Genomic DNA, 14,936 nt, shown 5'->3' on the forward strand with positions numbered 1-14,936 from the left:
GTGTATTTCATCCTTTAAAAATCGAAGAACTACTTTATCCAAGAGAACATCTAATTTAGGTACTCCTTCTATGTGCTATATTGTAATTGTATTAGCTTATTGATTCCCTTTTTCTCTCCCCTCCCTGCTGAATCTGAGTTTGTTGATTGTTATTTGTATTTGTAGCTTTATTCCTAGTTTAGTGTCTGACATACAGTGAATTAGAGACTCAGTGTTGAGTTAAATGAAATGAATGAGGAACTGTCAGTTTTTAAATTTATATAAATTAGAAATTTTATTGTCTTACCAATATAAACAAGAACAGAACTATTATTTAAAATACATAATTTGAATAATTTATTGGGTTAATTGCCGTTTTGATTTATACAGCACTTATTCAAATGATTAGTTAAATCTCAGAGTGAATTCTGATGGCTTTTGGGACGTTTGATAAAGTCTGGCCTTGCTCAGGGGGTTGTAACCTATCAATGAGTAGTTAACAGCCATGTCCTTTGGCTTAAGTGTAGGAGATTGTAGGCCATCAGTGTATCAAGGAATTTCCCTTATCATTTCCTCATGGTTGATGTTCTTTATCAATACAGGTAAAAATCTGGATGTATCAAACTAGGTGATAAATCAGATTGAGTTCTCTAAATTCAAATCATGTTTAATTGTTTTACTGTTACTGCATTGAATATAAAAGTATTTTTTTTAATCTATCAGACTGTAGTTCTGGCATAGCTGCATGCCCATCATTTCTTTCTTCCTTCCAAGGAGAGTGGGGCACCTATAGTTTTCAGTGTTAATAGATGATCTTGCCTTCCAGAGAATTTTTTTTTTTTATCATGGACCCCTTTGAAATCTGATTAAAGTTGGGAACCCCTCTCTCAAGAGAATACTCATACACATCTACACCAAAGTGTTTTTTTCATATAGCCTCAGGGGATCATGGTTTCCTGATCTAGCTGTCAGTCAGGATCTGCCCATGTAAAACAGTTAACACCATGAGCCAGTATAGTAATTCATCTGTAATGGTAATTCCCATTTTAGGTTTCTCACTTCTCTTTGTGTTTTGACAACACACAAGAGTTGATGTTACAGGAAACCAATACAGTATATTCAGTGTGTAGCTAACCTCTTTGGTCAGTATCTGGTTCTTATTGGGTTACAGGTTTAGTTCAGAATCCATAAATCTTTTTTTTTTAATTAATTAATTTATTTTTGGTTGTGTTGGGTCTTCGTTGCTGTGCAAGGGCTTTCTCTAGTTGTGGCGAGCGGGAGCTACTTTTCATCGCAGCGCATGGGCCTCTCACTATCGCGGCCTCTCTTATTGCGGAGCACGGACTCCAGACGCGCAGGCTCAGTAGTTGTGGCGCACGGGCTTAGTTGCTCCGCGGCATGTGGGATCTTCCCAGACCAGGGCTTGAACCCGTGTCCCCTGCATTGGCAGGCAGACTCTCAACCACTGCGCCACTAGGGAAGCCCCAGAATCCATAAATCTTGATTCTCTGAGCGATCTTGTGTAAATGGGAGGCACCAGTGACAGTGTTAAAATGCTGGTATTAGATAAGGCAATAAAGAGTTACAAGAGTTCAGAGAAGGTGAAAATTATTTTCGTTTTTGTTAATGGTCTTGCTGTACTCTGTTGTTACAGTTGAACTTGACCATTGGAGGGTTTTGACCACACTGATTTAGAAAGAGTCCTAAGAAATCAATTGAGAGATTACAGTAGTAGAATTGCATGTATGAGAATTCTGTTAAATTCAGCAAGAATCATTGTAAAGACTTCTCAGTGTTTCTGAATGCTATTTGTTTCCATTAAACCTAATAAACAATTTAGGGTGGATTATTTTTCTTGCTAAGTTTGCTCAGAGTAAACTGTTCTCTAAGATTCAAGTGCAAAAGACATATGAGGGCAAGGTAGGCCCAGAGCAATGGAGGCAGTCTCTTAATTTCTATACAAGTAAATATCATTTAAACAGTGCAAGCATTTCAAAGTGGGATTATAATAGGGAAGAAAGTGGCAATTTTATGGTATTTTGCAGTGACACGATAAGGAGTAATAGAGCTCTATGTAGAATTTTGGCGTTGAGGGATCATAGTCCTAGTGAGGTTGCCTTCTCTCCATCTCTTTCTTTGAGCCCTGGAGAGATGCCAACTATGTTTTTTTTTTCTTTCTTTCTTCTTATCTCTAATTGTTTTAACTCTGAAACCCCAGTCTCCTACTTTTCAAATCTTTTCCTGCATCATTTATAAATGTTTGGGACTCAGTGTAATCACTATTCTTTACTCTTAACAGCTTTCCATGATTCATTCTTTAAAAAAAAAAGAAACAAAATATCATGATATCTACCAAATTCAGTAAGAAAAATCTTACATTCCATTCACACTCAGTTATGATAAAACATAAATTGTGCATCAAAATAATATTGCTGTCGTTCAAGATCTAGAGGCATTTGTGAATGCATTTGTTTGGAAGTATTTTTTATTCACTGTGTGTATCAAGGCATTATTACTATGGGCCATCTTGAACAAGGAAATCATTTCACTGTATAGAACTATATGTTAAATCGCCATTTTGTGCATTTTACGTGTATAGCAAAGATGTTGATGTTAGGATTTTTTTCTAAGGTGTAACTGATAACCAAATTAAGTACAGACTTTATGGGATTCCCTATTTGAATGTAATGAATGAAGGGTCATTTCAGTAGTTCACTGTTTCAGAGCCCTTTAGTTTGAACCTAGCTAACCAGTCCAGTCTGATGTCCCACTATTCTCCTTTACTCACCTTAACTGCTTACCATGTAGCCTAGCCAAAGGGAACTGTTTCCTTGAAGTGCCCCTCCAATCTCTGATCCTGAGGTCCATGAGGACAGAAACGACAGTCTACTTGTCTGAATCTTCCTTGTCTGGTCGATTGCTTAACTCTGAGTCACATGATGGTTTTAAGTAAATGAACATTGATTGAATAAATGAGCAATGCTTTATGTATACACTTTACCTTCGTACCATGTTCATTAGGTCTAAATCCTTAAAGTTCCCCACCAAGACCAACATAATGTCTCCCAAGAACCTTCAGTGAATGCTCCAATTTTCTCTGAACAATTAATTATAGCATCTTATGTTGAATTTTTGAAAAGTCAACTATACATCAATGAAAAAAATAAAGTATATTCAAATTACAAAAAAAAATATAGTGGCAGAGAGAAATCATAGTCAAAATTAGCATGAAGTTAGTATCCCACTGCTCACTATCTTCAGGAAGAACTAACTAAATTTGTTAGGAAATCTGTTAATGAGAGCATCAACTCTGGCAAGAATTTTTGTTTTCTTTTTAGATACCTTTGCTGTAATGTTGTCATTAACCTCATGCTATGTCAAAAGCATAACATCTGGGCCCCTACCAAATAATTGTTATTATACGTCCACCTCAATATTCATGGTTTTTCAGAAATAAAAGCTTGATATACAAAGGAGAAAAAAAATGTTATATATACTTACCAGTTTACCATGTATGGTATAATTACTTTGATACAGGCCTTATCCCATTTATCCTGTAGGCTTTTTGTGCCAGTTAGCTTTGACTTTGAATACTCTTACCATGTGTATCCTTGGACAGTCTTCATCTGTTAAATGGTGACTGTGTTATCTGTACCTTGGATGGTTACCAGGATCTAATGAGATAAGGCATATAAAAATCAGCTGATGCTCAGTAAAGAAAGAACATAGGGCCTGACGGATTTATGACTCTGTCAATATTCTGCTGCTCTCTCTTCATCTAACACTAAGCTAAGCTCCTTGAAGAGAAGAGTTAATTATGTTTCCTTTTAACCTACCATTTAATTGTGTACATTTAGAATTTGAAGGAACTTATGGAATAAACCTTCAATTTTTTTTTCAAAATCAGAAAGATGTGTTAATAAACACATAAATTAGAAACTTAGAACTGATAGAACATCTGTTTATAGTAGTTAAGTGGCTAGTGAATGTTGAAAAATAAACTAAAGGACAGCCGTATCTCTAAGCTTCCCTTAATGCTACTGACATTTTTTATGTTTTAAAAACCAAAGCAGCAAAAACAAAGCAACACTGCAAAAGACAAGCATTACAGCACTGATTCTAAGTGAGTGGAATCGGCATATCCACCTCAGGGAGTATATTAATCCCCTAGGTTTTCTTGTTTTCATGCTTTTCTCGGACAGAACGTTTCCTTACCCACACCTATTCCCTCAAAAAGTCTTAAGATCTAACATAAGGTTATAATTGGGTCGACAGCCTTCTTAGTTCTGAAGAAATGTGCAGATTTTCTTTCTTTAACGTCACTTCTTATTCTTGCCGAGCATTCCCTGAGTAGCCAGTGTGTGTCTGTCACTGTGAAGATGCTGGGGGTACAAAGGTGGCCATGACTCAGTTCCCGAAACCCACAGGCCAGAGTAGTTGCTAACATCATGTTCCTTAGACCTCTACTCTCTCAGGAAATGTTCATAAATACTTTGTGATGAAAGGGTGACATGGTTTGATAATAGTGCATGCTTTATTTCTGTCTTATTGGCAGGACCAAGAAGTCTTTCAGTAAAGAAAACGGTTTATTTAATCCAGTATTTTCCTAGCTTATTTGACCACGGGACCCTTTTTTTGTGTCACACGTATTAATGTCTCAAGGGCTGTAAATGCTCCGCAGCACACAGTTTAGGAACGTGCACAGAGATGATTATGATGAGACGGGTGCAAGTGAGAGCACCAGGGGGCGGGGAGCTGGGGAAATCTTCACACAAGTGACTACATGTTAAACCAAGTCTTGAATGATGAGCATACAGAGGAAGGGAAGGGCAGCTTAGGTCCAGGCAGAAAGAACAGAAGGTACAAAAGCACAGACGTTTGACAGTGCATTGTTGTGTTTGAGGAAACTCCAAACAGTTCAGTTCCTTAGACTGAAGTAAGGAAAGACGCTATACCAGGAACAATTCAGGGCTCTGGAGACGCATAAAAGGCCTTGAACAGCATGAGGGATATGTGAAGCAGGTAGTAGTCGGTGCCTAGATTTCAAAGTTATGTGAGGTCTGTTGTGCTTTATATTTAAATTTATGTTAACAATATAAATTTACATTTATTCCACAGGGAAAATAAAAAATTGAGATTTATCAAAACCCAGCAAAAGTATGAGATAAACTCTATGGCTGAATCATCTACCATGTGCTGCTGTTGAATTCTGATGAGTCACTGTGAACATTTAGTACAGTACATTAGGAATGAATAGGCCTCCTATATATATATATTTTTTTTTTTTGAAGAGGGCTTGTTTGTGTTAAAAGTTTCAAGTTAACTAATTTTTATTTTGGAATTCATCGTAAGAGAATCAGCACACATGAAGACAGAACAATGTGATGTTATTTTTATATTTTTAAATTGAAGGTTTGAGCTTTCCCTACCGTCATTGATGCTCATTATAAAATATTGGAAAGTGTAGAAAAACAGAAAAGGGAAAGTGTTTTTTTTGCCATATAGAGATAAATGTACATGTTGATATTTTTTGCTAGACAAATTTATTTTCTATACTTATAATTCTAGTGAACATAGTACTACTTTTTTACATTTTCCTACATTATAAATCGTTTGTAAGCATTACATTTAAAGTCTATATAATATTCCATTCAGTGGATATACCATTGTTTGTATAGTTATAGACAGTCTTCAGTTTTCTTAATCATATGATTTCTGCTTTCTGTTATTATAAATGTTTTGTGTATATAGTTCCAGAATTGGAATTATTTGGTCAAAAAGGAGGGATATGTTTAAGGCACTTGATACATGTTAGCAAATTATTTCCCAAGACAGCACAATTTATATTCTAAATTACATAATTTATATTTCCACTGGGAGTGTATCAGACTATTTCATTAGGTCTTAAGAACAGTCATTAAAAAGAAAAGACAAAGAATAAAGCAAACTTTGTTGGTCAGTAGTTTAAAAATATGGATCCATATTGTTTTGTTTATGGTTGTAATAGTAAGCAGTATTTCAGTTAATACTTTGTATAAACAAATGTAAGAATTTTCTTTTGATATGAAGGCTCTTTTTATTTTTGAGGTATCCATCACGAATTGAAAAAATCGACTATGAGGAGGGCAAGATGTTGGTCCATTTTGAGCGCTGGAGTCATCGTTATGATGAGTGGATTTACTGGGATAGCAATAGGTTGAGACCCCTTGAGAGACCTGCATTAAGAAAAGAAGGGCTAAAAGACGAGGAAGACTTCTTTGTAAGTAGCAAGCTTTTCTGTTTGCCAGATGTGTAATGATGTATTTTTAAAAGGAATTCTGTTAAATTTTACAAAAGCTTGTTTTTTATTAAGGAAGTGCTTATTTATTATACATGGTATTGATCTTGAAAGTTGTTTAAAATAGGATTTTAAAGCCGGAGAAGAAGTTCTGGCTCGTTGGACAGACTGTCGCTATTACCCTGCCAAGATTGAGGCGATTAACAAAGAAGGTATGTGTTTGGAATGATCTGAGAATTAAAATGGGATTTATGGTAAAATTTAACTATAGTTACTAATTTTAATTAATGTATGAAATTGTTACCTATAGCTGTTGCTTCTCTTTGTTTTATACTTTACCTAATGAATCTTCTAATAATACTCTTTTTTAGGGGCATCCAGTATGTTATATATTGTATACAATAAGATGATACATAATATACTGCCTAAATAGACTGTTTAAATTAATAGAGGTAAATAGTTGCTTAAAATCTTTCAGCTTTCAGTTGACAGGCTTATATTATATGCATTTTATTTCTACTTCTCTGTTTCCAGTTTGTTGGCTAAGTTATTTTATGAAGATCTCAACCTGAGTGCTAAAGATATAGGAAAATTCAAATCAGTTCAACTTGGAAGTGAAACAGTACAGTTTTCTGAGGAAAGAGTATAGAACTTATCAGTTGAGGATTTCCTTTATTGCATTTTTCTCCCTGCTCTTTTCTTCTTGATTTCTGTAGATAATTGAGAATTAAATAGCCTTTTGTGGTATCTAATATTACTACTGAGCAAAAGTTACTGAACTTATCAGAAATGTTGAAAGTACCACAGAAATCAGGTGTGTTAGTGTGGCATAAAATGAGAGAACCTGTTGGACAGGTAATGAATTTTAAAAATTGTAGATTAATTTAGAAAGGCATTAATTTAGAAAGGCATTAAATTATTATTGGAAATATACTTAAATATTTTATTTTTTAAATTGTTTAAAATCTCATTTAAAACAGTCGTGAAATACTTCTAAGCATATTTTCCAAAATACATTAGTTTTCTATTAGTTATTTCTTAAACTCGACCACTCATTCCTTCTTTTTACTAAAGAAACACATTGAGGGAATTCCCAGGTAGTCCAGTGGTTAGGACTCAGCACTTTCACTGCCGAGGGCCTGGGTTCAATCCCTGGTCGGGGAACTAAGATCCCACAAGCCACATGGCATGGCCGAAAAAAAAAAAAAGAAAAAAACACATTGAGTGACAACTTCTTTGCAAGAAGGGCATTTAACCTAAGTAAGGGGATACGTACTTTAAACTGTATCTTGAAAGCCACACAAGTTATCTAGAAAAGGACGGATGAAAAGGTTTTTCTGTCAGAAGAAATGGTGTATGCAAAAGAATAGTAGAAAGGCATGCCATTTTTAAGGAACTGCAAATCTTTGATGTGACTGGAATGAAGGATTCCTTTAAAGGTTGTAGAATAGCAGAAGAGGTGGGAGAGAGAAGCAAGGATCGGCATGTGAAGTATCCTGTAGTCTTCCTAAAGAATTTGAATTTTACTTGGAGGTGATGGGAAGCATGGAAGGGATTTAAGCTGAGAATTTAAACTAACAAAAAATGAGAAAAATTGAGGTAAGAGAAGATAGAAGAGGAAAACATTTAAAAAGACATATATTTAAAAATGTTAGGTGTAAAAAAGTAAATCATAGTTGTCTAGCTAGAAATGATAATGTAACTTTACAAAAGCCAAGGTCCAATTTATTGGTTTACCTAATTGAAATAACAAATATGGCTATGAGTTTATTACTGGTCACCTGAGGGACATCTCAGTTACTAAGTTTGCAGGTTACTTCTTTTCTAGTGGGGCCTTTAAATCACTGTTCACTTAATACTTCTGGAGAGCTGTGTTATGGAGCTCTTATTCCCGTGTCTTAACTCACACTGGCTCCCCAAGTGTCTAGTCCAGAGCCCAGCACAGAGTAGGCAGTCAGTAACAATTTTTGGAAGGAAAAGAAGTATTGAATCAGTTTCGTAGGTTAATAGGATCTACCCAAAATGGAACAAAGCGAAGCAAAATTAAACAATGCTCTCTCATCATTAGGAGAGATTTCTTTAAATGTGTGAGCTTTGGGACCTTTCTTCCATGCTGAAAGCTTCTTTTACCAGTATATGCATACACACATACAACATGCACAAAAACAAACCACCTTCATTTTTTATTCTATTCTGTTTGTTCATGGGCATGTTATATAGAAATTTAAGCTTACATCAGTGGAAGAGTGATGTTACTGATTGCAGCCTCTGCCATTTCAGCAGTAGTTTTGAGTAAGCCCTTAGTGAAATATTGGCAGATATAACTTGTTTTTAAAAAATTTCCATGGGAAGTATTAATTTGGTCATTTTTCTGTATGTCCCACATGGTGGATGAGCCTCCCCCGCCGCCTGCCACTATCCCCCCGCCCCCCCTGAAAAAAAAAGAAAGAAAAAGGAAACCCTCAAAGAGTTTTCTGTTCACTACAAAAGCTAAACAAAACTAAGAAATGTGAACATTTAGGTATATGTAGTATGTCTTAGAGAAGTTGAAGAGAAGGGGCAAATCAGTGTAGATTGGAGTGGTCAGGGAAGTTTTCATATTATGGGTGGGATTTGAAGAGCTGATCCTTGAAGAGTGGGCTGGAGTTAGGAAGGAGGACGGCATCACAGCAGCTGAAGCAGTGTGAGCAATGGCAGGGAGGGAAGAATGCACGGTCTGCGTAGTGAAGAGCCTGCTGCTGTCGGCAGTGCCCTGTGAAGAAGGAGAGGAGGACAGGGGCAAGCATGTTGGGGTGTAAGGGGTTCGTGTGGTTTGGCATTCTCACAGTCTTCCCAGATTCTTCACATTCTTGCTATTTAGTTCATCAGTTGTTTTCATAACTTGGGTTTAGATCTTTATATCTGTGATTTGTACATTATGCTAATTATAGAAAGATATGAAATCAATGGTGTTATTCAAATTACAAAGAAAAGAAAAATCCTTGTGCGTATATTTATTGGCTTTGGCGCCAATTGTTTATACCTCTTTCGTAAAGGTCAAGTATCTGTTTACTTGAAGTGGCACTCTGCCCTCATTTGTATAGGAAATGATAGAAAAACATTGGAATTTCCATAAGTATAAAATCTACGTAACTGATATATTTTCTGATAGTACTGTAAAAGACTTGAAAGCATGGAGTCTGTAACAAAAAGTGAATATGCTTTGAAATAGCCATGTAAACAGAATATTGAGTCCTAAAAGCAGAATCGTTCAGTGGGAAAGACAGGGGAATCAGGGTTTTTAGTTAATGGCTGGGCTGCTGCTTAGCTGTCATTGGATGCAGCGTTTCGCCTCCCTGGAAGTCAGTGTTCTTATCTGCACAGGAAGACTGGTATGCAGATGATATGTATATTTTCTAGCTGAAAAGCCTGTGAATCTATAATTCTTCTTTGCCAGTTAATTAATCTTGCAAAGGAATAATCCTTTCCTGAGAAAATGATTTTTTCCCTATAGCAGATCTTTCTCTCCATTATTTAGAAGCTTTCAAAGAGAACAAATGATGATTCTTAGAAATATTATACATTTTTATAATTAATGATTTTATTTTCTTCAGGTATAACATACCTGATATGTTATTTAAACATATACCTAAATTGTTATAAAATCCTCCAGTTTAAAATTGTTTAAAATCCTCCAGTAAAAATCAAAATTACATGCAACTAACTTATCAAGATTTAATTCGTGTACTTTATAAGGGAAGTCAAAGTTATTTTTACAGGGAAAGAGACAATAAACTCAGTAAACTTGGTGGGGTCCTTAGCAGGGGTGTGTCTTTGCAGTTACTGCAATCATAGGGTGTTTATTTCTGTCAGGGCATTACTTGTTCTATATCATGTGTTGCTGTAAGGTTGAATTGTATTTTCTAATGATGCTGACTCACTCCCATTTCAGGAACTTTCACAGTTCAGTTTTATGATGGAGTTATTCGTTGTTTAAAGAGAATGCACATTAAAGCCATGCCCGAGGATGCTAAGGGGCAGGTAAGAGTGTTCAGCATTCCTAGCTACCCACAGGGATGTTTTCTTGAATGGTGACTGATCAAAATATATATATACAGACATATATATATTTTAAAGTGAACTAATTGTAGGATTATGTGCTGATAGCCCCAAATAGCAGCAAGAAAGAGAAGCTTAGAATGTAAAATAAATTATACACTTGATTTTTGCTTCTTTGGTTTTAGACCTGCTAAAGTTATAGGTCACTAGTTTCTGTTCCAGGTGAAATCCCAGCATCCACTAAGCTGGTGTTGTCCTATCGACCCAGCTGGATCGTGTAACCAGTCTATGGGAAGTGAGGTAAGTGCCTTTTTTTAATTTTGTTTTGTTTTTCCTGGTATATAGTATCATTTAGAAAGTTAATTTTTAATATAAAATTTTATATTGAGTTTCTTATCTTCTTCTTTTCTTCTATAAATCATAGTCGTTAATCTTCTTTCAAAAGGCGCTTACCTGACACTCTGTAGGCTGTTTCAGGTAGGGCTCTCTGAGTTATATGTTGTAAGCAGTGTATTACATGCTTTGTCACTGCTCAAAGCAAGAATGAACGGTAAGCATTTGAAGGAGAATCTGGGATGAAGTTAAAACCATAATTCCATTATGGTTGATTATGTTTCCTGAAATACTGGAAAGAAAAGGTGCCGGTAGAAATTTAAAATATTTTCTTTTATGTTCTGCTGTTATTTGGGATTTTCAGCACCTGGACCTACAATTAATTTTAAGAAATTGAAAGTGATCTATAAAAATGTCTAATATGGAAATATGCTACATATTTATTGCATAACATGCAGTAAAAAATATCATCCTGAACTGTGTTGAAATCACATGGTCAGTTCCAGTCAAGTGTATATATTTAGTAGTCTAGAACGTAGACTATCACAGTTAAAAAAATTATTTTTGATGTTTTCTGAGAAGTGCGTGAGTGTTTTAAGTGATGTGGTTTTCAAAAATATAATTTTGAAATCATCAGCTAGCAGAGTTTTTTTTTCCCCCAATTAATGTGGAAATGCCATTTAAAATGGAAATGCTTTTGATTGTGAAATTGCTTTGTGTCTTCCTACTTGTATGTATAAATAAAATGTTCTCTTAAGCATTCAGTGGTGTGATTCCTTGGTTACTGCATGGAAAGATTGATTTAAACATTGGGAAGTTAGTACCTGTTTAATTAAAATTCTCATTTTTTTTTTTTTTTGCTTTAAAAATATTATTTTGTCATTCTAGTCGTTCGAATGTTTATGAGATGGCACTAACCTTGAAACTTTATTTTTTCCAAAGAGACATTGAGCCAGTTTGGTTCGTGGTAAAATAATAAGTTGTAAAAATTAATTTTTTGGATGTATTGGATGTTTATTTTTAATTAGTATTCTAGTCACACCATGATGTATTTAACATTAAAATCAATGTCAAGTACAAACTTGAGAAGAAAATATTAGTAGTGTATTTCCTTTAATTTTACATTTTCTTCATAATTTTTAATTACGAGCATATTCAAAACATTTGTAGAATTGTTTTTTATAAAATGTTCTTATTTTTTGAATGTCTTAATAAACCAGGTGTTTGGGCCGTGCTAAGAGAATCCCACTTTGCATATTATCATCTAAATTTTGAGTCCTTTGAGAATTCCTTTATAAAACTATACAGTAAAATTTCTTTTATTAAACCAGCAAAGGATAAGGAATCAAATAAATGCAGTGTGGAAATGTTCTTCTTTAAACTTTCTGTAGCTTCTTCTCACCTATTTTTCTTCTTGAGAGTGAGCTGATATAAAATTTACACTGTAACTCACTAGTGTTAAAGATTGGCTCATAAGATCCTTTACCATTTTTAGAACATTTTTTGTATGCATTGTTTTATTGGATCCTTATAGCAAATCCTTTGACATAGGTATAGCTGATATTTCTGTTTCACAGTTGAGGAATTCAGAATTTAGAGAATGACTTACCTAAAATTTCACTCAACCATAGTGTGCAGAGTGACTGAACTCATACCCGATTTCATTATAGTGTTCATTATAGTGCAGTGCTCTGTGTTATCTACAGGAAACTTTGAAACATCTTTAGTTCTCATTCATGGAAGGATCACACCAGTTATTTATTTATTTCAAAGATTTTTTTGGATGTGGACCATTTTTAAAGTCTTTATTGAATTTGTTACAATAGTGCCTCTGTTTTATGTTTTGGTTTTTTGGCCCCGAGGCATGTGGGATCTTAGCTCCCGACCAGGGATCAAACCCACACCCCCTGCATTGGAAGGCAAAGGCTTAACCACTGGACCGCCAGAGTCCCTACACGAGTTCTTTTTGATAGTGAATCTTTCCAATTAAAAAATGGAAGAACAAAATAATGGGAGAATTCTTTAATCACGCAACTGCAGCGATTCCCATGATTAACAAGTCATGTGATCAAGAACTGTTTTATCTAATTTCACTTTCAAAGAGTACAGCATGAATCTCTTTCTTCTAGTTTTCTCTTTATTGGAGAGAGAAAACAACTGGGCATGGAATTTATCCCCGGCATCTTTTAGCATTTCTCTTAACAACTTAAAATTTTCCTTGCAATGTGGAACCCAGAATTAAATGCCCTGTTCTTAATAAGACTGCAAACATATGATCTCTGCTGAATTATCACTTGCCTTTGCTTGCCTGTTGTACTTACTCCTGTTTTTCTTTCTGCTTTGTTGATGGCACTCTATAAGTTGTTTTCATTGGTGTTGCTTTTTTCCTTCTACTTAAATGTTAGTCTCAAGGCTCAACTTAGCCATGATACTTAAGTCACCCAGATTGCTCCTTGACCTTAAACCCCTCTTTCCTATTAGCGTACACTTTGCCACCCCTTTGTTTAATGGTTTTCCTTTTGCTTGGAGTGTCCATTTCTTGTTCTTTGCCTTTTTCCCTAGCAAATTCCTACTTTAGGGTTCAAATCATTTATCATTTTCCCTGAAGCCTTCCACTAGTCTTTCTCTTCAGGCAAAATTTTGTTGTTCTCCTGTAATATTTTGTTTATTCTCTACTGTCTCTCCTGTCACATTGTCTTATAGTTAATTTTATTTGCCTGTCAGTTCGTTATGGGCAGGACTAAAAAAGGAGGTGGTTCTAAGTAAAACTTGGATTGGACAATACTGGTGCATCTGCTGTTCTTTGGTTTTACAAACTAGAGATACAAAATTTTATTTCACGGGGCTTCCCTGGTGGCGCAGCGGTTGAGAGTCCGCCTGCCGATGCAGGGGACACGGGTTCGTGCCCCAGTCCGGGAAGATTCCACATGCCCTGGAGCGGCTGGGCCCGTGAGCCATGGCTGCTGAGCCTGCGCGTCCAGAGCCTGTGCTCCGCGGCGGGAGAGGCCACAACAGTGAGAGGCCCGCGTACCTCAAAAAAAAAAAAAAAAAATTATTTCACAACTTTGTCATAATTCATTTTCTAATAAGACATGCATTGGGGATGTAGTTTAAAATACGGGGAAATCTGGATATTGAGTGTCTTCCAGGCAGGAGCAAAGATGTGGTCACTCCAGGCCAGTGGGTTCCTGGGGTTTTCATCTAGCATCTTTTATTAGCTTAGCATGTTTCCTGGTATATGTAATAGGGTATCCAATAGAAAATTGGTGAATGAATGTGTTAGGTAGAACATCGCATGATGTTTTCAGTTCATTTCAGTCATGGGGGAGAGAGAGACAGATTTTGTATGTTTGCTTTTAATGGCTTACTGTCTCTGCCATATATTTTCAAGACTGAGGAGTCATCAACTTGAATTGCTTAATGGCCTATGTTTGTTAATGTAACCCATGAATTAAATGCATTTGATGTTGTGAAATTGTTTTTAGTTGCTTGGACTAAGAATTTAACGTATTACACATTTTGGTTGAGTCTGAATCAATGGTCTGTTTGATAGCTTAGTGGCATCAGTCATCAGTTGAAGATTAACTCTGTAGAGATATTACAAATATTTGTTATAAAAGAGCCTTTGTGAAAATTTACATGTTAGTACCACTTCTTTACATCTTCCCATAATACATAATAAGTGTTTTTAGTTAAAAGTAAAACAGTAAAAATTATTTAGCCACAAACTAAAAAAATTATCACAGGAAATATAAATATTTGCATCTCAGAAGAATGGTAACTAATACAGATTCAGGAAATTGTAGAGGGAGGGAAATTAAACTGGAGTCTGACAGTGTGTACTTTACCTTGGTCAAGTCAAGTAGCTCTTTTTTTTTTTTTACTAGTAATATTAAGCTGTTGTGATAAATAGGTATCCAAACTTTAAAAGCTTTAAAAAATAATAAAATCATACTTTGATTTCTATGAAATTGACCTTACCTTGGGTGATACATTCTTCCTAATAAGCAATAGTAATTTGCTCAGTGGTAATACAGTCGTCCCTCATTATCTGCAGGAGATTGGTTCCAGGACCCTCATGGATACCAAAGTCTGTAGATGCTCAAGTCCGTTTTATAAAATGGCACAATATTGCATATAACCTATTCACATGCTCCCAAATCATCTCTAGATTACTTACAATACCTAATACAAGGTAAAAGCTATGTAAATTGTTGTAAATACAGTGTAAATGCTATGTAAATAGTTGCCAGAGCATGGCAAATTCAAGTTTTGCTTTTTGGAACTTTCTGGAATTCTTTTTCCCAAC

General features: G+C 35.3%; 1 protein-coding gene across 10 annotated transcripts in view; it reads left to right on the top strand.

The window, feature by feature from the left end:
* The window catches only part of PHF20L1 (PHD finger protein 20 like 1), a 78,458-nt gene that overhangs the window by 12,004 nt on the left and 51,518 nt on the right, over positions 1-14,936 (top strand). For 5 of the 10 annotated variants that reach the window (XM_059995211.1, XM_059995213.1, XM_059995214.1 and 2 more), the window contains exons 3-6: positions 6,067-6,238; positions 6,384-6,468; positions 10,188-10,276; positions 10,505-10,594. In XM_059995211.1, the coding sequence (XP_059851194.1) occupies positions 6,067-6,238; positions 6,384-6,468; positions 10,188-10,276; positions 10,505-10,594 (436 nt within the window). The remainder of the gene's footprint in view (positions 1-6,066; positions 6,239-6,383; positions 6,469-10,187; positions 10,277-10,504; positions 10,595-14,936) is intronic. The other 5 variants (XM_059995215.1, XM_059995216.1, XM_059995217.1 and 2 more) reach the window with 2 other exon arrangements.

Source organism: Delphinus delphis, chromosome 17 (genome assembly GCF_949987515.2).
Source record: "Delphinus delphis chromosome 17, mDelDel1.2, whole genome shotgun sequence".
Lineage (NCBI taxonomy): Eukaryota > Metazoa > Chordata > Mammalia > Artiodactyla > Delphinidae > Delphinus > Delphinus delphis.